Source organism: Oncorhynchus keta, chromosome 7 (assembly GCF_023373465.1).
Source record: "Oncorhynchus keta strain PuntledgeMale-10-30-2019 chromosome 7, Oket_V2, whole genome shotgun sequence".
Classification (NCBI taxonomy): Eukaryota; Metazoa; Chordata; class Actinopteri; order Salmoniformes; family Salmonidae; genus Oncorhynchus; species Oncorhynchus keta.
The window spans coordinates 9,600,149-9,622,831 of NC_068427.1; the positions used below are offsets into that span (position 1 = coordinate 9,600,149).

At 44.7% G+C, this 22,683-nt stretch overlaps 1 protein-coding gene across 9 annotated transcripts in view; it reads right to left on the bottom strand.

Moving 5' to 3' along the window:
- The window catches only part of LOC118385792 (signal transducer and activator of transcription 1), a 64,092-nt gene that overhangs the window by 28,786 nt on the left and 12,623 nt on the right, over positions 1 to 22,683 (bottom strand). For 3 of the 9 annotated variants that reach the window (XM_052521940.1, XM_052521945.1, XM_052521944.1), the window contains 22 exons: positions 21,593 to 21,720; positions 20,725 to 20,869; positions 20,240 to 20,335; positions 19,636 to 19,725; positions 19,357 to 19,435; positions 19,001 to 19,110; positions 18,762 to 18,913; positions 18,449 to 18,607; positions 8,022 to 8,114; positions 7,720 to 7,857; positions 7,524 to 7,553; positions 7,339 to 7,429; positions 6,437 to 6,478; positions 6,238 to 6,321; positions 5,975 to 6,073; positions 5,539 to 5,674; positions 5,131 to 5,186; positions 4,951 to 5,042; positions 4,692 to 4,831; positions 3,705 to 3,913; positions 3,267 to 3,342; positions 228 to 2,930 (listed from right to left, as the gene is read on the bottom strand). In XM_052521940.1, coding sequence (XP_052377900.1) covers positions 3,720 to 3,913; positions 4,692 to 4,831; positions 4,951 to 5,042; positions 5,131 to 5,186; positions 5,539 to 5,674; positions 5,975 to 6,073; positions 6,238 to 6,321; positions 6,437 to 6,478; positions 7,339 to 7,429; positions 7,524 to 7,553; positions 7,720 to 7,857; positions 8,022 to 8,114; positions 18,449 to 18,607; positions 18,762 to 18,913; positions 19,001 to 19,110; positions 19,357 to 19,435; positions 19,636 to 19,725; positions 20,240 to 20,335; positions 20,725 to 20,869; positions 21,593 to 21,720 — 2,154 coding nt within the window. In that variant the 3' untranslated portion in view covers positions 228 to 2,930; positions 3,267 to 3,342; positions 3,705 to 3,719. Of the gene's footprint in view, positions 1 to 227; positions 2,931 to 3,266; positions 3,343 to 3,704; positions 3,914 to 4,691; positions 4,832 to 4,950; positions 5,043 to 5,130; positions 5,187 to 5,538; positions 5,675 to 5,974; positions 6,074 to 6,237; positions 6,322 to 6,436; positions 6,479 to 7,338; positions 7,430 to 7,523; positions 7,554 to 7,719; positions 7,858 to 8,021; positions 8,115 to 18,448; positions 18,608 to 18,761; positions 18,914 to 19,000; positions 19,111 to 19,356; positions 19,436 to 19,635; positions 19,726 to 20,239; positions 20,336 to 20,724; positions 20,870 to 21,592; positions 21,721 to 22,683 lie in introns of those variants that run through there. The other 6 variants (XM_052521943.1, XM_052521946.1, XM_052521947.1 and 3 more) reach the window with 6 other exon arrangements.

Genomic DNA, 22,683 nt, shown 5'->3' on the forward strand with positions numbered 1-22,683 from the left:
ATGTCACCAATAGTCGCAGACCAATCTGACATTACAACTAAAGACAGTTCTGAGTGTATTGCTGTACAATACATGGATGTCCTTTTCTGCTATTTTAAGACATACATGATCAAGTTCCTTTGTTAAGAGGTGCGCAAGAGTGTGATTGCTCCTTGCAGTGGAATATGTACACATATATAAATATATTTGAATCAACAAGTTAAACAAAGCAAAGCTTTTCAGGCATGTGAGAGAGCTCAGATTTTTAATGAATTGAAACAATGAAGTCCAGGCAGTCGTGAGTACAGTTTAGAAGTACTTTCCATATAAGGGTCATTCCACAAATTCTGTATAACTTGTTACAACCTGGCTCAAGATTGTAACAAACAATGGGAAACCACACACTGAGTAAAGGAATAACAAAATTAATAGATACCATAAATAAACACTCACAAAAATAATCAGATGAGACATGAAGGTCAATAAATTAGGTGTCATCTGCCAAAGCCACAACTACACAACCAAAGGTATGCACGGAGAGAGGAATCTCTTGCTGAATGGGGGGGGGACAGTGGCTTTATGCCACAGCTGAGCTTTCACAGGTGTGCCCCAATCAGCACTGACGACCCTCCCAGCTCCGCCCACCTCTCCTACTCCACCCACCAATCTCCTGCAGAAAGTAAGCACAGCAAAACCCATAAACCAGAGCAGGGAGGGACCGTCACACTTGGTCAAAGAAAACATTTGATATCACCAAATTTTCACATTCTGTCATAAAGAGCACATGTTCAACTTCATAAACATGTTTTCCCATCTCAAAACTATCAGTGCCAAATAAAGTATCAGGGTTGACCGTAACAGGGTTGATGATTTCTTAAATCAGCCATAAATCCCCTTGTGACAGAGGAAATGACAGCTTGTTGTGTGCTACAGGGAGTGGCAATTGCATGCAAGCTTCACCCCAAAAATGTAATTGTTAAAACACTTCTAGCCTATCTATGGCTAACAGGGTTGGCATGTTACGCTCGACCTACACAGTTATCCTCCACAAAACACCAGAAAATGTACAAAAAAAAGAGTAGATCCAGCGCTCCTGCGTTTACTCTGTGATTTGACTATTAGATGTTCAATGTTTCTTTTGAAAGGAATATTTCAAAAGGAATAGTTTCACCAAATTAAAACGAGAGCTCAGTTTACGTAACAGGGTTGACCTTAAAATGAGGGACTGATGCAAATGAATCACTACTCACATGAAATAAAAAATAATCTTCAGAAATGACTTTGTCAAAGCAACTAAATAACTAGGGCTTGGAGAAACTTGGAGAAATGTTGGGACGTGATGTCCTTGTCCCATCGCGCTCTAGCGACTCCTGTGGCGGTCGCCAGTTGTGCGGTGATTCCTTCGAGACATTGGTGCAGCTGGCTTCTGGGTTAATCGAGCAATGTGTCAAGAATGTGTCAAGAACCAGGGTCATGTTTCGGCGGACGCATGGCTCTTGACCTTTGCCTCTCCCGAGTTCGAACAGGAGTTGCAGCGATGGGACAAGACTACCAATTGGACATCACTAAATTGGGCAGAAAAATTGGTAAAAAGTACACAAAACAATATAGATATATTTGATTAATTTTGGCACTTTAGCAAGCCTTTATCCATATTAAACATCTGATTTATTGAAGTCTAAATGTGGTCTATATTAAAGGCCACTTCATTTAATATAACAGCCTTTTAAAATTCAATATTGGTGCAACATTTCTGACTAAAATATCAAAGGGCACTCATTTCGTGGAACGACCCAGAACATCTGAACCATTTTCCTTATTATAAGTTGCTACAAAATTGTATCTATTTACAAAGTGAAGAACAGCTTTCTGCATCCCTTTTTTGTTGTTCATATTACATCTGCACACACAAAACACAATTACACTGTCCCACAAGTAGCGTAGAATAACATTCCTTATTACAAACAGCTGGACTCAAAGCCCCAAAACCTCATGCGTGTATATAAAACGATAACGTAGGACTACATATATATATAATATACAATACATATATATTGTGCTTTCAAATCTATTGCAAACGTCATCCTTTTTGTGTGGTGTCTTTGGTACTCGGCTCGGGAGCTTACACACATTTTCCTGGGCACCACCTGAAGAGGGCAGATTAGTTTGGGAAGGGAGTGCACATCTGAAGGGAGAGGGACAACATAGGATCAGGGGGAAAAAATGGCTGCATCTCAATAGCGGAATGCTGCACTTTTGTGATTGCATATGTGTTACACAGTGGGACAGTCACATAGTAAATGAAAAATGCATGAATTATCCCGACCCTCGCATGAAAGATTTGGAAATAAATGCTTCAGTTATTACAGCGCAACAGCTGATTTGCCAGGACCATATATTCTAATTCTACCCCAGGGCTGTCTTGTCTTCTCAAATGTTCACATCTTTTCCACATTTTGTGTTTTATGATGATTAGATATGTGTTGTCTCATCTCTGTGTGCGGCTGGCGCTGTCTGTCTCTAACCTACCACACTGTGGGTTACGTTCCTCTGCCCAGGTGTTGCTGATGCATGCCAGATCTTACTACACCCGGATAATTATTTTACGTATCAGCTAACCACATATATTATAGCAATCAGGTGCCGGGCGGCACAGTTTATGATGTTGCACGCAACTATTGGTTGATGCATGGAACGGCTGAGCAGGGGAACACGACCACTGTGTGTGGCTACTGCTGGCTGACTAACATACAACAGTGTCTCTACTCTGTGTGCGGCTGGTGCTGTCTGGCTAAAACCTACCACAGTGTCTCTAATCCGTGTGTGTGGCAGGTGCTGTCTGGCTGTAACCTACCACATTTTCAATCTCATCAGGGTTAATAATCCTGGTCAGCTCTCCATACACTTCGGGACTCATGGGCAGCATGGCGTCCTGTAGTCTGGAGGGGTGGCTGAGGAGAAACAGAAACCAACAAACAGTTACATAACCAGGAGAAAATAAATGTTTGCAGTATTTAATATGAGAGTGACAATCAATCAATGGGCCCCCCTGTCAGTAATTCAACCGTGTTTACTACCAGTGAAATATTTAGCTAGACTAATTTACCAAACATGTTAGCTGACATGGGTGAGTGACTGTCAGTGACTGACATAACAAGAGACGTACACTTTTCATCTGACCTTTTCTTGTACTTTGGGCTGTGTGTGTTGTCTGTTGTGTGTATCTTAAATCAATGAAAACGATATAAAAACAGTAAAAGGTGTTTCATAACAAGAATCACACTTACACTTCAGACACAGAGATGAGCTCCGTCTTAATGTAGTCAGCCTCAGAGGCACTCTCCAACTCCATTGGCTTAGCAGCTGAGAAGGTCAAAGGTTATAGACGTCTAGAGGTTATCATTAGAACCAAACACAGGTGGCTGGTGGCCCCTAAATTGGGGAGGACGGATTCATAGTAATGGCTGGAATGGAGTAAATGGAATGGTATCAAACACATCACACACTCCATTCCAGACATTATTTTGAGCCTTCCTCCCCTCACCAACCTCCTGTAGCAAGGCATTACCAGTGGTCAATATTTCAATGGGGGAAAAGGGTGTGGCACAACAAAATATGAAAAGTATGCTATGCAGTGAATATTGTGTATAATAGCTTAGACTGGAATTGAATTCAACACCATTTGTACCGTTTTCAACTACTCAATCTTTCCTCAACATACATACATTTCTAACAGCTTGTTAGTTTCCTTCTGTGGGGCGGCTGTAGTAGCGTGTGAAGGCGCTCTCTTTGGGGATGTTGGGGTAGAGGTAGAGCAGAGGGTTCTCAGGGATGTTCTCGGCAGCCATCACCTTGTAGTTGCGGAGGATGTCAGGAAAAGAGATGGCGGCCAGCTCCTTCTTAGTGTAGGGCTCCACCGCGTGGAAATGGACATCTATACAGTGGGGCAAAAAAGTATTTAGTCAGCCACCAATTGTGGAAGTTCTCCCACTTAAAAAGATGAGAGAGGCCTTTAATTTTCATCACAGGTACACTTCTACTCCAACCTAAGTGTATGTACTAAACTTCCGACTTCAACTGCACATAAATGCACACACACACAATGTGATATGAGAATGTGTTCTCAGTCAGTTTACCTGGTCAAATAATACAAACAGAAACACATATACCTGATACAGATGTACAGACACATACTCATAATGTGTAAAAACAATTAAAATACATATATTTTTGTCTGTCCATAGGTATGTATACGGAGTAAATATACCACATATTAGGAACACCTTCCTAATATTGAGTTACCCCCCCACACAGCCTCAATTCGTCGGGGCATGGACTCTAATAGGTGTCGAAAGTGTTCCACAAGGATGCTGGCCCATGTTGACTCCAATGCTTCCCACAGTTGTGTCAAGTTGGCTGGATATCCTTCGGGTGGTGGACCATTCTTGATACACACGGGAAACTGTTGAGCATGAAAATCCCAGCAGTGTTGCAGTTCTTGACTCAATCCGATGCACCTGGCACCTACTACTATACCCCATTCAAAGGCACTTAAATATTTTGTCTTGCCCATTCAACCTCTGAATGGCATACATACACAATCCACGTCCCAATTGTCTCAAGGCTTAAAAATCCTTCTTTAACCCATCTCCTCCCCTTCATCTACAGCTATAAAGCTACAAAAACACATGCACACAAAAAGACACACACACCATTATTGGAGCCCTCCACCCAGGTGAAAGTAATGGCTCCCTCTCGGCTGCTCTCACTGAAGCGCAGCAGGAAAGTTCCAGGCTCCTTGTCCTTCAGCAGGGCCTTCTCTCTCTCCTTACTAACAAAGCCAATGATACACCTATAGACCATAGATATGTAGTTGATTATAGCACAATAAAGTCACTTTTCAAAAATGTAATGTAGACTTAGTCTTCAGAAAGGTATACTGGAGTAATGGGAGTTGGAGAGATGTTTTACCCATCATTCCACAGACACAGCAGGTGTCTCTTGATCAGGTCCAGTATTCCCTCGATCCACAGCCAGAAGGGAAAGCTCTTCTCATTCACATTCTGCTCAGGCAAAGACACACTCAATACACAGCCCATAGTAAACACACAGGGGTTGGCTAAAACACTGAACTTCCAGTGAGATGCTCACCTTGCAGAACTTGGTCCAGGGGATGAGTCCATTAGGGTTTCCGGCTGCTTTTCCACCTGTCACAGGAGTTTGGTATTATTATTGGTTCACTTTAATGGAACAACCTTAGCTGACACCGTTATGAGCAACACATGACAGAGGTCATAAGCTTTTTATGCACCTTTGGATACGGTGAATAGATTTTAAGCAACATTTGCATTGTTAGCCTTTATCTGGGATTAGTTGGCCAAATTAGTTGGTCACCTTGACTCTCTTGCCAGATATCTGTGTTGAGAAAAACTAATAGCCACCTCACACACTGGATGTATGGCCACCTTTTATAGCCAACTAGCGCACCTTAATATCACAGATGGGTTTGCTGTGGCTGTGTCGTTTCACAAAACCACGCCAAGTCACAATAAGACTCACCCAGGAGCTTGTCTCCCAGCATGCTCAGCTGCTCGTCGTTGAGGCCTCGCTTGGTTATGGAGGAGAACTGCCAGCTCAGCACGTTTGACAACTGGCTCCAGGTGGCCTGAGGAGGGCTCAGGAAGAACGACAGATTCTGAGGAGGAAGAGAGAGAGGGATGGAGATGATAAGCTGATAGTTTGGAAGAGGGGTGTTAGTGCTGGGGTGGAACAAAAGCCTGCACACCACCTGGCTCTTCAGGACCAGGAGTTCGACCCCCTAGATTAAACCTGTCCAGTCTGGATCACATGACATAAGTAAGGAGGCAGTTAAGAGAACAAAAGTTACTGTAGTTCTCAGAGGGTAAAATCTCAGTAAGTAGATAGATAGATAGATAGATACTGTAGCTATGAGGATTTAGTCTTGAATGAGAAGGGTAAGTGAGAGGGGTTGTACCTTGGACTCACAGGTCAGCATGTTGTACCACATGACAGAGGCCCAGGGACTGGGCAGCTGGCTAATGTTGGAGATGACCACAATGGGCAGGGACATTGTCTGGATACATGCACACACACACACACACACGAGAAGTCAGATAGGAACATCAGTACTGAGAGTCAGGCTCCTTGGTGTGTATTACTAACAAATATTTCAGCCATGACAATAGTGTATACCATGTCTTTTTAAAAGCTCTACAGATTGGTTACTGTTGTTCTGACCTCTAGTTGGACCTGGAGTCCTGGCTGACAGAGTTGAGTCTCAAAGCTAATAGAGTGGAGCTCCTCCGTCACTATGAGAGGACCCTGAGTTGACACACAGACGTACATCATTTAAAAAATATATATGTATAACTATGACATTGCATAGTAATAGTTTTATACATCACAATCACCCTCACACTTGAGATGCTTTGTTTACCCCATTTGATCTGTTGCCTGTAACTTTCTGTTCCTTTAGTTGCTGGGGAAGAAAATAGTTGTAAATAATTTAAAGTAACCAAAAGAAGAAGAACAATATCAACAAAACATGGTTCTGAACAGCACACATGATATACTGTTACAGCAATCGGCAGGAGACTTGAACCCTGGTCGCCTGACCACATCAAACCACTTTCGTAATGCTCTTATGAAGGCTAGGGTCATTACTAGGGTTACAAAGGGACAGTATATTACAGAAAACAATGGGTTGGAACCTAAATTATTTTCCAATGGCCATTTAGAAGCAGAATCCATATTTATTTTTGTTCTGAACCTATTAGAACCAAAAAAAAGTAAAGGTTCATATAGTTCCTTTTCGTTCCTTTATTCTTCCTGTGAAGTCAACATTGTTTTTACATTTAGTTCATTAATTTAATTATCGCCAATAGAGCAGCTTGTTGTGGAATGGGTCAAATATTTGTTTACATGTTTAATTGGTCAGATAAGTGCAGGCATGAGATACGACTGAAATTTCATGGGTGGGTCGAGAGCAAGAGAGGGGTGGACATGGAGGAAGCTTGGCTTGAAGCGCTGAACATCATGACATGATGTGAATTGGAATGTGTTTATAGGCTATTACTAGCATTATAACTTAACTGAATTACAGAACTATACAGTATAAGACATTAGGAATATTTTTCTAACTTAAAAATAACATTATGTCATTGTTGTAAATGTTTTGGCGCCAAACTGGTGGCAGTTGTGTAAAAAGTAAATAACTGAGAAAGTTGCAGAGTTAATTGAAAATAATGAAAAATATGGGGGCGCCTATTGGGGAACCCTGATGTACAGTATATCATATGTACAATATACAGTATAACATCTGAATGTGCCAGTTCATACCAGGTGTCTGAATTCTGCTGCCAAGCTTCCATTGGACTCCTCCATGTTCATAACCTTAGTGTTGGTTCCCAAGATGTTGAATTTCCGGACCCTGGAAATGACGTAAAATCAGAGGAAATGTAATGACTACTAACTAGGCTTCTTCAGGTTTAAGTAGGATAACAGAGACCAAAAACATTTCCTACCCTCTCACTGTGCTCTTCTCAGTGACGTTCCTAAAGAAATACAATACATCAGTGACTGAAGCTTTGACTCTTGCCATTGATAAAATATAACAATGTAATACAATTGATTAACTATAACATCAAGCAGTTCCCAAAGACATATGTGTACACATGTGTGTATGTATATGGCTATGGTACGTACTTCTCATTCACTTACTTGTCAAACACAGCTTTGACTTTGAGCTGGTAGTTGAACTCCTGGAGCTTCACCAGGAGTCTGGGGATATTATCGGGTGCAAGAGCATTATGATACCAATGAAGTAAATCACAATGGAAGCCAAATGACAACCAGGAACTAAAGTGGATGGAAGTGTGTAGTGTTAAAGGTGTGGGTCTTAATTGAGGAGTTACAGCATGGATGGCTAAACATCCCTCCTCTGGGTTTGCAGGCTTCTTCTAGCTACTAGTCAACAGAGTATTGCACATTGTGTTTGGAGTGTGTAGCACTGGCGCAATCACCTGATTTTGACAGTGAACTGCACCCCAGTCTTCAGCACCATGGGTTTTTGAGGGTGAGTGGGCATACAGGGCTGTCTCTCCACCACGATAGAACTAAAAGACAGACGCCACAAAAACATCAAACATCCGGTAATGACACTCCACTAAAGCCTAGAGCAGGGATCATCAACTTCAGCTCAATTGTTTTCTTGAGTGGACAGTCGGGGGGCCCGTAACATAATTACAAATCATTTGTACACTGCTAATTGACAGCAAGAAGCCCAAAGGGATATAATATTTGACCAAAAGTATAATGTGGAAGGACCACCAGAGGGCAGGCTGCTCCCACGGACAGTAGCCCAGCCCGGCATGTGAGTCAAGGTGGTCAGAGGCAATTAAGCACAGCTGATGGTACTAATGAGCTATTCTCTCTATTGTAGGGGAAAGAGGAGGGAACCGGCAGAGAGGGGAGAAAGAAAAGAGTGTTTGATTCTACAGAGGAGAGGACGTACCTTTTGAAAAGGTGAAGAATGGTCACCACCTGAAGGGAGCTCTCCACGGAAGGATCGTGAAGGCTGTGACACACCCGTGATTTATGTTAGAATTTAAAGATACTCACCTTGTGTTTCTTATTCTTGTGAAGAAGAAGATGTGTGTTTCCTTGGGATATCATCATTGATTGTGTTGGAGTGTTTGAGAAGGAAAATGACCTCAATAGAGAACTTTGTACAATTAATAAAACCTGCTCCTGACTCATTTATTCCACTTTGTTTATTCCGCTTTACAGCAACCTCCAAGTACTTGGTCCGCTCATTGGTGGAGATTGCGGGCACTAGGAGGACGAGTGACACAAGGATAAGTGAGAAACTAAAATCTACCTGTAGACACAGGGTAACCATTCAAGAAGGATGGATAACACTCTACTACAACAGTTGATCACAGCCCAGCAGGCAACCATAGAACTCATGCAACAACAGCTGAGCCGGCGAGAAGAACCGAGAGTAAAGCCGAGAGCGGCTGCTCACACCATCTTACCTCGCCTCTCAAAGGAGGACGATATTGAGGCTTTCATCATGACGTTCGAAGGATGGCCACCTTGGAAGAGTGCCCCCCCACAGAATGAGTAAGTGCGTTAACTCCCCTTTTGACTGGGACAGCCCAGGAAGTCTACTATGACCTGGACCCCCGTGGAGCTGCTGACTATGGGCGACTAAAAAATGTGATTCTGTCCCGGTACCAGCTGACCGCCCGAGATAGAGCCGTAAAGTTCCATCAATGGACCTATATGGCCGTCCAACGAAACAGTGGCTGGAGCCCGGGAAGGGAGTAGGACATGTCATGTCATGTAGTGGACAAGATTTTGAGGAAATTACCCAGGGTCATTGCTGCCCGTCCCCACGCATCCCGGTCCGAGAGGGCAGGATCACCTCTGTTGGTTAGCAGAAATGGCCCCAGAGATTCCGGTTCGAATAGAAGGACGAGATGTGGTAGCCATTCTCGACTCGGGAAGTATGGTTACGTCAGTGGGGAGCAGATGGTGACCTCCGCAACACTGCTACCAGACGAAGTAGCCGTGTCCTGTGTCCATGGAGGCACCCACTATTACCCCACTGTGAGTCTGTCCATTCTCAACCCGAAAGGAAGGTGTACAGTCAGGGCGGGGAAAGTACCCCAGCTGATTGTGCCATTATTGATCGGGAGAGACTGTCCTCTACATAAGGAGCTTCGGCAGATGACGTTACGCACTGGACAAAGGGGATCAGGTCTCTCTATCACACGCCAAGAGCCGGGCCACCGTAGGGGGGCTGGAAAGCAGAGGGAAAAAAAGACCAAGTCCGAGCCCGAGGTAGTAGCCAACCTCCGTTGAAGACACCTGCGAAGGGTTATACACTACGGAGGAAGGAAGGAGCCACCAGAGGCTAAGGGCTATATTTGAAGCCCCATCAGAGGAGGGAACATGGAAGCGATTCTCCTCGGGCACCCCAGACGGGGATGGCGAACAACCTCCACACCCCTCTGTCGAGGTCGACCTGCCCCAAGAATTAAAGGGACAGTTCGGTACCTCTCAGCATAGAGCCCCAGACCTACGGGATGCCATGTGGACGGGAGGAATGTCGACGGTTCAGGTGAGCCCTCTCTTCCCTACTGTGCAATCAGGCCTCTTGTATTGGGTTGTGCAACGAAGGGGTGAAAAACAGGAATTACTAATGGTGCCTAGACCATACAGGGATACTGTCCTACAATTAGCCCATTCCCACGTCCTAGGAGGACACCTGGCACGGGACAAAACGATCGACAGAATCATGCAGAGGTTCCATTGGAACCGTGTCACCTGAGATGTAGCCAGGTATTGTAGGACGTGTGATCAATGTCAGCGTACGGCCCCACAACCACACCTGTGTAATCCTTTGATTCCTCTCCCCATTATAGAGACTCCCTTCGAACGCATAGCTATGGACCTCATGGGACCTTCTTCTTTTATTTTTATTTCACCTTTATTTAACCAGGTAGGCTAGTTGAGAACAAGTTCTCATTTGCAACTGCGACCTGGCCAAGATAAAGCATAGCAGTGTGAACAGACAACACAGAGTTACACATGGAGTAAACAATTAACAAGTCAATAACACAGTAGAAAAAAAGGGGAGTCTATATACAATGTGTGCAAAAGACATGAGGAGGTAGGGGAATAATTACAATATTGCAGATTAACACTGGAGTGATAAATGATCAGATGATCATGTACAGGTAGAGATATTGGTGTGCAAAAGAGCAGAAAAGTAAATAAATAAAAACTGTGGGGATGAGGTAGGTGAAAATGGGTGGGCTATTTACCAATAGATTATGTACAGCTGCAGCGAACGGTTAGCTGCTCAGATAGCTGATGTTTGATGTTGGTGAGGGAGATAAAAGTCTCCAACTTCAGCGATTTTTGCAATTCGTTCCAGTCACAGGCAGCAGAGTACTGGAACGAAAGGCGGCCGAATGAGGTGTTGGCTTTAGAGATGATCAGTGAGATACACCTGCTGGAGCGCGTGCTACGGATGGGTGTTGCCATCGTGACCAGTGAACTGAGATAAGGCGGAGCTTTACCTAGCATGGCCTTGTAGATGACCTGGAGCCAGTGGGTCTGGCGACGAATATGTAGCGAGGGCCAGCCGACTAGAGCATACAAGTCGCAGTGGTGGGTAGTATAAGGTGCTTTAGTGACAAAACGGATGGCACTGTGATAAACTGCATCCAGTTTGCTGAGTAGAGTGTTGGAAGCGATTTTGTAGATGACATCGCCGAAGTCAAGGATCGGTAGGATAGTCAGTTTTACTAGGGTAAGCTTGGCAGCGTGAGTGAAGGAGGCTTTGTTGCGGAATAGAAAGCCGACTCTTGATTTGATTTTCGATTGGAGATGTTTGATATGGGTCTGGAAGGAGAGTTTGCAGTCTAGCCAGACACCTAGGTACTTATAGGTGTCCACATATTCAAGGTCGGAACCATCCAGTGTGGTGATGCAAGTCGGGCATGCGGGTGCAGGCAGCGATCGGTTGAAAAGCATGCATTTGGTTTTACTAGCGTTTAAGAGCAGTTGGAGGCCACGGAAGGAGTGTTGTATGGCATTGAAGCTCCTTTGGAGGTTAGTTAGCACAGTGTCCAATGACGGGCCGAAAGTATATAGAATGGTCTCGTCTGCGTAGAGGTGGATCAGGGAATCGCCCGCAGCAAGACCAACATCATTGATATATACAGAGAAAAGAGTCGGCCCGAGAATTGAACCCGGTGGCACCCCCATAGAGACTGCCAGAGGACCGGACAGCATGCCCTCCGATTTGACACACTGAACTCTGTCTGCAAAGTAATTGGTGAACCAGGCAAGGCAGTCATCCGAAAAACCGAGGCTACTGAGTCTGCCGATAAGAATCTGGTGATTGACAGAATCGAAAGCCTTGGCAAGGTCGATGAAGACGGCTGCACAGTACTGTCTTTTATCGATGGCGGTTATGATGTCGTTTAGTACCTTGAGTGTGGCTGAGGTGCACCCGTGACCGGCTCGGAAACCAGATTGCATAACGGAGAAGGTACGGTGGGATTCGAGATGGTCAGCAACCTGTTTGTTGACTTGGCTTTCGAAGACCTTAGATAGGCAGGGCAGAATGGATATAGGTCTGTAACAGTTTGGGTCCAGGGTGTCTCCCCCTTTGAAGAGGGGGATGACTGCAGCAGCTTTCCAATCCTTGGGGATCTCAGACGATATGAAAGAGAGGTTGAACAGGCTGGTAATAGGGGTTGCGACAATGGCGGCGGATAGTTTCAGAAATAGAGGGTCCAGATTGTCAAGCCCAGCTGATTTATACGGGTCCAGGTTTTGCAGCTCTTTCAGAACATCTGTTATCTGGAATTGGGTAAAGGAGAACCTGGAGAGGCTTGGGCGAGTAGCTGCGGGGAGGCCGGAGCTGTTGGCCGAGGTAGGAGTGGCCAGGCGGAAGGCATGGCCAGCCGTTGAGAAATGCTTGTTGAAGTTTTCGATAATCATGGATTTGTCGGTGGTGACCGTGTTCCCTAGCCTCAGTGCAGTGGGCAGCTGGGAGGAGGTGCTCTTGTTCTCCTTGGACTTCACAGTGTCCCAGAACTTTTTGGAGTTGGAGCTACAGGATGCAAACTTCTGCCTGAAGAAGCTGGCCTTAGCTTTCCTGACTGACTGCGTGTATTGGTTCCTGACTTCCCTGAACAGTTGCATATCGCGGGGACTGTTCGATGCTATTGCAGTCCGCCACAGGATGTTTTTGTGCTGGTCGAGGGCAGTCAGGTCTGGAGTGAACCAAGGGCTGTATCTGTTCTTAGTTCTGCATTTTTTGAACGGAGCATGCTTATCTAAAATGGTGAGGAAGTTACTCTTAAAGAATGACCAGGCATCCTCAACTGACGGGATGAGGTCAATGTCCTTCCAGGATACCCGGGCCAGGTCGATTAGAAAGGCCTGCTCACAGAAGTGTTTTAGGGAACGTTTGACAGTGATGAGGGGTGGTCGTTTGACTGCGGCACCGCAGCGGATACAGGCAATGAGGCAGTGGTCGCTGAGATCCTGGTTGAAGAGAGCGGAGGTGTATTTGGAGGGCCAGTTGGTCAGGATGACATCTATGAGGGTGCCCTTGCTTACAGAGTTAGGGTTGTACCTGGTGGGTTCCTTGATGATTTGTGTGAGATTGAGGGCATCTAGCTTAGATTGTAGGACTGCCGGGATGTTAAGCATATCCCAGTTTAGGTCACCTAACAGAACAAACTCTGAAGCTAGATGGGGGGCAATCAATTCACAAATGGTGTCCAGGGCACAGCTGGGAGCTGAGGGGGGTCGGTAGCAGGCGGCAACAGTGAGAGACTTATTTCTGGAGAGAGTAATTTTCAGAATTAGTAGTTCGAACTGTTTGGGTATGGACCTGGAAAGTATGACATTACTTTGCAGGCTATCTCTGCAGTAGACTGCAACTCCTCCCCCTTTGGCAGTTCTATCTTGACGGAAGATGTTATAGTTGGGTATGGAAATCTCAGAATTTTTGGTGGCCTTCCTGAGCCAGGATTCAGACACGGCAAGGACATCAGGTTTAGCAGAGTGTGCTAAAGCAGTGAGTAAAACAAACTTAGGGAGGAGGCTTCTGATAATATGTTGACATGCATGAAACCAAGGCTTTTTTGATCACAGAAGTCAACAAATGAGGGTGCCTGGGGACATGCAGGGCCTGGGTTTACCTCCACATCACCCGCAGAACAGAGAAGGAGTAGTATGAGGGTGCGGCGAAAGGCTATCAAAACTGGTCGCCTAGAGCGTTGGGGGCAGAGAATAAGAAGAGCAGGTTTCTGGGCATGGTAGAATATATTCAGGGCATAATGCGCAGACAGGGGTATGGTGGGGTGCGGGTACGGCGGAGGTAAGCCCAGGCACTGGGTGATGATGAGAGAGGTTTTATCTCTGGACATGCTGGTTGTGGATGAGGATGAGGATGTGGATGAGGCAGGGGGGCTGGACTGGCGGGTGTTATCCAGGTTAAAAATTAAAAATAAAAACTAACAGTGACTAAGTAGCTTGTAGCTAGTTAGCTGATTCGCTTCTGGAGGTTCTTGAGTGTGTTCTAAAAATTAAAAATAATAGCGATTCCGTATCACATTGGGCGAGGCAGGTTTCCGGAAGGTATAAACAAATTTTAAAAATCGGGAAGAGATAGAAAGTACATATGGGCCACTGCGATGCAGACGGTTAGCAGGCCTGTGCTAACAAGCTAACAGATTAGCAGGCCGGGGTAAACAAGGTAGTAGTTATCGGACCTGGGCTAAACAAGCTAGCAGTTAGCATGCCGAATTAGCAAGCAAGGAGATAGCGAGGGCTAGAGAGTTAGCCTATGGAGGACGTCGCGATGGGGTGAGTCTGTTTATTCCTCTTCATGCAGTGACATCGGTAGACCGGTCGTGGATCCGGGTATAGAAGCCCAGGAGTATGCTAGGAACACAGGAGCTCTGGCCGGGCTAGCTTCAAGCTACGTGGGTGGAAACGCTAGCCAGGAGTAAACAACCAGGGTTGCGGTTTAGCTCGATAGCTAGTTGTGAAGATCCAGCTGAAAAAAATGTTCCGTTTAAATATAAATACTTTCGGAAAAGTAGCTACATTGGGTGAGGCGGATTGCAGGTGAGTATTTGGAAGCTTAGGTTTAGCAAAATGTTTTTAAAGATATGTGAAGAAAAATATCTAAAACGAAAAAGAGACGTTATTTACAGATATTTACAGAGAGACGATACGACAGGACTACTTACTGCTACGCCATCTTGGATTCTCTAGCATTCGGAATTTTGGATGAAAAGCGTGCTCAAATGAAACTGCCTGCTACTCATGCCCAGAAGCTAAGCTATGCATATTATTAGTATATTTGGATAGAAAACCCTCTGATGTTTCTAAAACGTTTTGAATCAACTTATTTAGCAGGCGAAACCCCGAGGACAAACATTCAGATTTTTTTTATTTTTAGGTCACTCTCTTTTCAATGGGTTTTAATTGGGAATCCAGATTTCTAAGGGACCTTCTTGCAGTTTCTATCGCTTCCACTGGATGTCAACAATCTTTAGAAGTTGGTTGAGGTTTTTCCTTTGATAAATGAAGAAGTATCCATGTTCAGAATGAGGCTCGAGGGAAGTGTACTCTTTGTTAGAGGCGCATGATCTGAAAGCATGCTACACATTGTTTTCCTCCTGTATTGAACGCTGATCATCCCGTCTTCAATTTTATCGATGATTTATGTTAAAAAATACCTAAAGTTGTATTACAAAAGTAGTTTGAAATGTTTGGACAAAGCTTACAGGTAACTTTTGTAGTGATTTTCTTTTTCTGGATCAAACGTGCCAAATAAATGGACATTTTGGATATATATCGACGGAATTAATCTAACAAAAGGACCATTTGTGATGTTTATGGGACATATTGGAGTTCCAACAGAAGAAGCTCGTCAAAGGTTAGGCATAAATTATTTCTGCATTTTGTGTTGCGCCTGGAGGGTTGAAATATGATGGTCTGTGTTTGTTTGCTTGTGTGCTATCCTCAGATAATAGCATTGTTTGCTTTCGCCGTAAAGCATTTTAAAAAATCTGACACGTTGGCTGGATTCACAACAAGTGTAGCTTTAATTTGGTATATTGAATGTGTGACTTCATGAAAGTTGAATTTTTAAAGTAATTTACTTGAATTTGGCGCTCTGCATTTTTACTGGATGTTGGCCAGTTGGGACGCTACCGTCCCACATATCCCAGAGAGGTTAAAAGCATGTTGAGAAGAGTGGTGTCCGGAGATGGGAAAAACTGGGACATGCTTCTGCCCCACTTAATGTTTATCCTATGAGAAGTACCCCAGGCGTCCACTGGGTTCTCCCCCTTGGAATTGCTCTACGGCAGGTATGTGGAGGGATCCTTGACTTAGCCGTGTTATCCTGATGAGGGACTGCCTGTCCACAGACTGGCCCTACGAGGAAATGGAAAGGGTCTCACCAGTCAATTACCTCATCAAGCAACCAGACAGGAAGAAGAAGGTCCAACTCTATCATATCAACCTGCTGAAGAAGTACCATGGAAGAGAGGAGGGTGTGGCTTTGATGGCCGTGGAGGACAAGGAACAAGAGGATGCCCTGCTACAGGTGCACAGTGGTCGAACTCTCCTGCCGGAGCAGTCGAGACAACTAGACAAGGTGATTATGCAATTCGGCAGGGTATTCTCGCCCTTCCCAGGACAGATAGATGTCCTGTTTCATCATATCCACACTCAACCCGGCAAGAAGGTGCATACCCGTCCTTACAGGATTCCTGAGGCCTGCCAAGTCATCGCAAATAACGGGTTAAGGGAGATGCTGAGGATGAGGGTGAACGAGCCATCTACGAGTGAGTGGTCCATAGTTCTGGTCCACAAACGTGACGGTAATATGAGGCTCTGTAAGAACTTTAGGGGTGAAAACGTCATCTCTACATTTGATGCGTATCCCATGCCCCACGTGGATGAACTCCTGGAGCACTTAGGAAAGGCCAAGTTCATCACCACCCTGGATTTGACGAAGGGATATTGGCAAGTGCCGGTGGCTCTGGAGGACCGTCCAAAGACTGCCTTCGTCACACCGGAAGGGCTTTTTCAGTATGTGAGGATGCCCTTTGGACTGCATGGGGCTTTAGAAACTTTCCAACGCCTCATGGATGCCATTCTACGCCCCCATCAAGAGTACGCAGTGGCGTACATAGACGATGTGGTTATCCACAGCGAGGACTGGGATAGCCACCTCTTGCGACTATGGCCGGTGCTTGTGAGCCTGGAGGCTACAGGGCTGACAACCAATCCAAAAAATGCTGCCTGGATCTCTCCAACGCGGAATACCTGGGATACACCGTTGGGAACGGAAAAATACATCAACAGGCAGAAAAGACCAGGGCTATTCAGGACTGGCCCCGGACCCAGTCAAAGCGGGACGTCTGAGCCTTCTTGGGGACAACGGGATATTATCATCGTTTCATCCCTGGGTATGCAACCATTGCCAACTCCCTCACAAACCTCATCAAAACAAAACGTGCCAAACCGTGTAGCGTGGAAGGACAAGACCGAAGACGCCTCCCAGTTGCTAAAAGAGCCTGTGCTCTGACCCCGTCCTGCAGGCTCCTGACTTCTCCCAAGAGCTCATTGTGCAGGTAGACGCCCCAGATACGGGGCTCGGAGACGTCCTAGCTCAGGGTGAAGGCGAAGCGGAGAGGCCTATTCTCTTTATAAGTAGGAAGCTCAGTGATCGGGAACAGAGATATGCTACCACAGAGAAAGAGGCCTTCGCCATTAAGTGGGCCCTCGATTATCTCCGGTACTACATACCGGACATAGGTAGTACCGGTACTACCTCGTTACTGACCATGCTCCCCACATGTGGATGGCCGGTAAGAGAAACAATAACAACAGAATAGCTAAATAGTTTCTTGCTTTACAACCATTCTCGTTCCATGTCATCTACAGGGCTGGATCGAGGAACGGGAATGTGGATGCACTGTGACCAAGACGGCACGTCTGGCGCCCGGCTCTCCGGTCTGGTCCTAAGGGGGGAGGTATGTGGAAGGACCACCAGGGAGCAGGCTGCTCCCACGGTCAGTAGCCCAGCCCAGTATGTGAGTCGAGATGGTCAGAGGCAATTAAGCACATGAGCTATTCTAATGAGCTATTCTCTTTCCCCTACAAGAGAGAGGAGGGAACCGGAAAAGAGGGGAGAAAGAAGAGTATTTGCTTCTACAGAGGAGAGGACGTACCTTTCGGAAGGGAGAAGAAGGGGACACTCCACCTCTTGGGAATGGTCACCACGGATCCGGACAACCGCCTGAAGGGAGCTCTCCACGGGAGGATCATGAAGGCGGTGACATACCCGTGATTTATGTTATAGTTTAAAGATACTCACCTTGTGTTCCTTGTTCTTGTGAAGATGAAGATTCAATTAAGAAAACCTGCTCCTGACTCATTTGTTCCACCTTGACTTTTTAGAGCAACCTCTAAGTACTTGGTCCGCTCACAATAATCATTTCAAACCTTGCTTACATTTGTATATGATCACGTGTCTCTCTATTATGTGTGGGAATACTTGGGAACAGATGAACAAAATAAAAATCAGTTGGAGCTGATTTCATGGTGTTTTTTACAGTCTTCTGTATGTCCAACAATGACAATTTTGTATTTTTTTAAAAACCGAATAATAATACTTTTTTTGCTTAGAAAACTTGCAGGAGCAAAACAAAACACCTGCGGGCTGCCAGTTGGGGAACAGAGGCGAGACATTAACACTGGGAGCTGACTCAAGTCTTCAGGTCTCAGGCAAAGTTACCTGCCATTTAGTGAGTGAATACATGTTTAGCATGTGTATGTGATCCATACAGGAAACATAGACACATAGTAGGTGTCATAGAGCGGGTCTCACTTGACAATGAGGTACTTGAATAGGGCGAGAGCGCGTTCCTCCAGAGCGCTTTTGCCCTGAGTGACGGGGTCATTCTCGTACGTGTACTTCTGTTCTAGCTCCTGGAGCATCTTCAGCTGCTGACGCACCTGCTGTAAGCCCTCTGCCACAGCAGTGAACCTGCATACAGACAAACACACACACACAAACACACACAGTGAATGCGGGTTGAAAATATTGCTTCTGAAAGTATTTGAACAAGGTTTAATATAAGGGTTAGGATATGAACTGGGCCTAGGGGCTAAAGCTAACATGGACTAGAGGCAGGGCTGACCAGATTTGTAGCTGGTCCAAACAGGCGTTAGGCGGACCACCGATGCAAGCTATCTGCTGTCTGTGCTTCCACTCAGGTACCTCCACTGTCACCAGGTTGAACTGGATCTGCTCGGCCAAGCACAAGATGTCAGAAATCTGATTCACCACCACCTATAGGTTGGGAGAAACAAACATCAGTCTAACCATACAGCGTACACACTCATGCAAGAACGCACGCACACACACACACATTCCTACCTCTCTGGTTATGTTGAGTTTGATGAACATCTTTCTGATTACAATCTCCTCTTCGCGGATCTCTTTCCATACCGCCTGTGACTGTGCCATCCCATTCACCTCTTGTTCCACTGACAATGACAGAATCAACATTTACATAGCGGTAAGCATTCACAATACGATAGCAGAAGAAACACCTGGAATTTCACAGCACAGTTGCTTCAGCCTGGAAATTAGTTTTAGTACAGTAGGAGTGAGATATGTTTTACAGTGCCTTCACATTGGCTGAAGCATATACAGATATGGCACCAATCTAGTCTTGTGTCCCAGACCCAGGCTATTGAAAGAGACTAGGACCAGGCTAACTCCTACAGTACCTCGGCTCTGCAGTGTCTTCTTCTTGAAGTCGTGTTCATCCTGTAGGTCCTCCAGTGACTTAATCTCATGCTCTGAAACCTGAAGAGGGCAGAAGTCACACATTTTAATGGCCATGACTCATGATGGTGTTTGTGAAAAACATTTTCTACCCCTTTCGTAGGCTGTTCAACTGGTTATTGTTCATGTAGAATGACAAGACAATGGGCAGTGTTGTGGTAGGGTGCATGATAATATATCCACATAACCAATGACACATGGTATTGTCCAAATGACCGCACCTGAACTCGGTTCCTCAGGTCTTTAACGTTGTGGTCCAGCTCCTTCTGTTTCTCCAACACCATGTTGTTTGGTGTGGACCCCACATTATCCTGACAAAAAAATTCACAAACATTTGGTCTGGTTTCACACTCAGGTCACACTGAAATGCTCCTTCTGTTGCAGCAATAATTTAACTTCTTGGTGACAGGGGGCAGTATTTTCACGACCGGATGAAATGCATGCCCAAATTCAACTGCCTGCTACTCATCCCCAGAAGATAAGATATGCACATTATGTACATTATTATTATAGAAAACACTCTGAAGTTTCTAAACTGGATTTTATAGTGATTTATTTGAATTTGGCGCTCTGCATTTTCCCTGGCTTTTGGCCAGGTGGGATGCTTGCATCCCATATATCCCAGAGAGGTTAACATACAAATACAATATCAAAGGCAGTTTAACCCATTTTTCATATCTATGTTGCTAAGAAATGTGCTGAAATATTAATTCTCCATGCAATAGCAACTTTTCTAAGAAAATGCATCATGCACACACACACTACAACAGAAATACTCACAGAGTTCCATTAAGCAGTATGCAAAAGACAAGATCAGTGTCTCACCTCTTTTTTGATGATGGAGGCCAGGATCTTCTTCTCCTCTTTCAGACAGTTACAGATTATCATGGCCATCTGCAAAGGGTCTTCCTGGAAGTGGTCCTGGGAAGAGTTTCTCAACTTTACATTTTACAATTTAAAGTAGACTTTTGGTGTTCCTCAAGGATGCGTTCCAGAACCACTGTTCTTTCCTGCTCATAAACTCAAACAATTAAATGGTTACTTATTGGCTTAAAGAACCTAAGATTGTCTAACCGTCTAACCTGATTAGGACGGCTGACTCATTACATTAGCTTGAAACATTGTTGAAGCCCTTAGTCCTTATTGGCCCTGATCTGACATTAAAAACAAATCTTCAGAGTACCATTCTTTCTTATAAGAATCAAAACACCAGTCTATAGAACAATATTCAATACTCAGCGCCTGAGTGTTTCCCTTATAAGTTTATGTCAGTCCTTCCATATTAATTCAGAGTTCAACCCTGGCCTTACCTGCAGGTTGCGTTTAATCTTGCGTATATTGTGTTGCAACAGGAAGTTGTTCTCCAGGGCGAAGCGGCTGTACTGAACATCCAACTGGGCCAGGAGGTCATGGAAACGGACCACTGCAAGAGAATCGCTGGTGGCCACCATGTCCCTGAAAGAGGTCAACCAAAAATACTTTAAAATTATTGTCATCCTTTGAAATGAAAGCAACCAGCTCAGGGAACACAGTAATTGCAAAAATGACTAGCTGGAGTCATCTGAGCAGTTGGCTTCTGAGCCCTCACCCGCTAGTGACTGAATGCTGATATACTTGGTTCTGACTCGCTACAGGCTGTCCGGCAAGAATGGTATGGATGCATCTCAGTCGAGGAATTGTATTAATCTTTATCACCACCACACATAGTAATCACACACACAATCTTCTTTTACACTAGGAATGAACTTGCGGTAATTGCGGATGCACTGCCAAACACTTCTAGTAAAACACACTGGTAACTTGGTCAACAGCCAAATTTGCTATAACCACTCTGAGCCAGAGTCCAAATGCGGGCATGTTGATTGGCTCAAAGGAATTACTTTTTTTTTGCAGTATTTTGTGAGGTGAAAGTTGTGAGGTGAAAAAGGTCAACAACCTTACACCAACGACAACAAACATTTCAAGTAGTGCACAGCCTTCACAAGCATGTTACTTTTACTTTCTGTTTTCTTATTACAGTATTTGGCGCAGGCTTTCTAATATCTAGATTAACAAGGCCAAACAAAGCACAATACATCATGAGAGCAGTTACACCACAGCCTTCAAATGCATCCACACATGCTGACTGTGTAAACTACACACCCCTTGGCAGTCTGTTGCTTACTGCAGCTCACTCACCAGTCATGGCTCTCTATCCAGGCACTGAGGTACTGGCGGATCTCCATAGGGAAAGTATCATCATACAGCTGGTCCACCTGCTCCAGGTACTTGGAGTCTAGCTGCTGCAGCTGGAACCACTGGGCCATCTAGAAACCAGGGACAGGGAATGGCAATCAGTGTTTTCCTGTATCATTCCATAGGCACCTCAGTATGGAGGTCAGAGAATAACTAACATAGTGGGAAACAGTACAATACGTAGCCTACAGTAACTGTCGCATGCCATATTTAGCGCCAACTACAGGCTGGATTGTAATCCTTTGCACAGGTCAAACTGTGCTTACTTTCGGATGCTGTGATCAAATCGTTACCATGTCCACGTATGACTACAGCCATGTACACCAGGGTTGGGCGCAGTTCAGTTTTCATGTCTGAAAATTCAGGAAGTGAATTGAAATATTGTCACAGAAAACAGTGGATCATTTTTTATTAATTAATTGAATTTCAATATACTTCCTGAATTGAAAACTGAATTGAGAACTCGGTCTAAGCTTCTTTAGTCTTTGGAGGGTTGAGGAAGAGAGGCAGCTACTCTATAGTAGGCTACTGCTGGGTAAGACCAAAGTTACTTAATAGGATCCTGCCCAAATAGGTTTTTATGTGACATTCTCTTTGTATTACATTCTGTGTAACTCAGTGAATGGGTATAGTTTAATTAAACTAGGGTATGTAGGCTGAAATCAAATTGAAGTGCATTTCACTTTTCCTGAAATATCACATATTGATAAAACACTGAGGACAGGGAAAAATAAACATGTACCATCTACTTTCCAGCATAACAACTATGATTTGTTCTCTTTGAATACATATATTTTTCTCCCTCTGATTTGCTTTGAGGTCTGTGTTATTGAAAAAGTGTTACTGAAAAATAACATCAACTGCTAACAGTTTCATAACAAAACTTGCTTCATTCTATAGCTGGAGGACTCCTTATATCGCCAGAAGTGAAAAGTATAACACATTTTTTTGTCTTCATCTGTTGTGGTCTAGTACTGTCTTTTTGCTAGCTAGGGCCATCTACTTTAAGTGCTGCCTGTTTTCCCAGTGGCTTA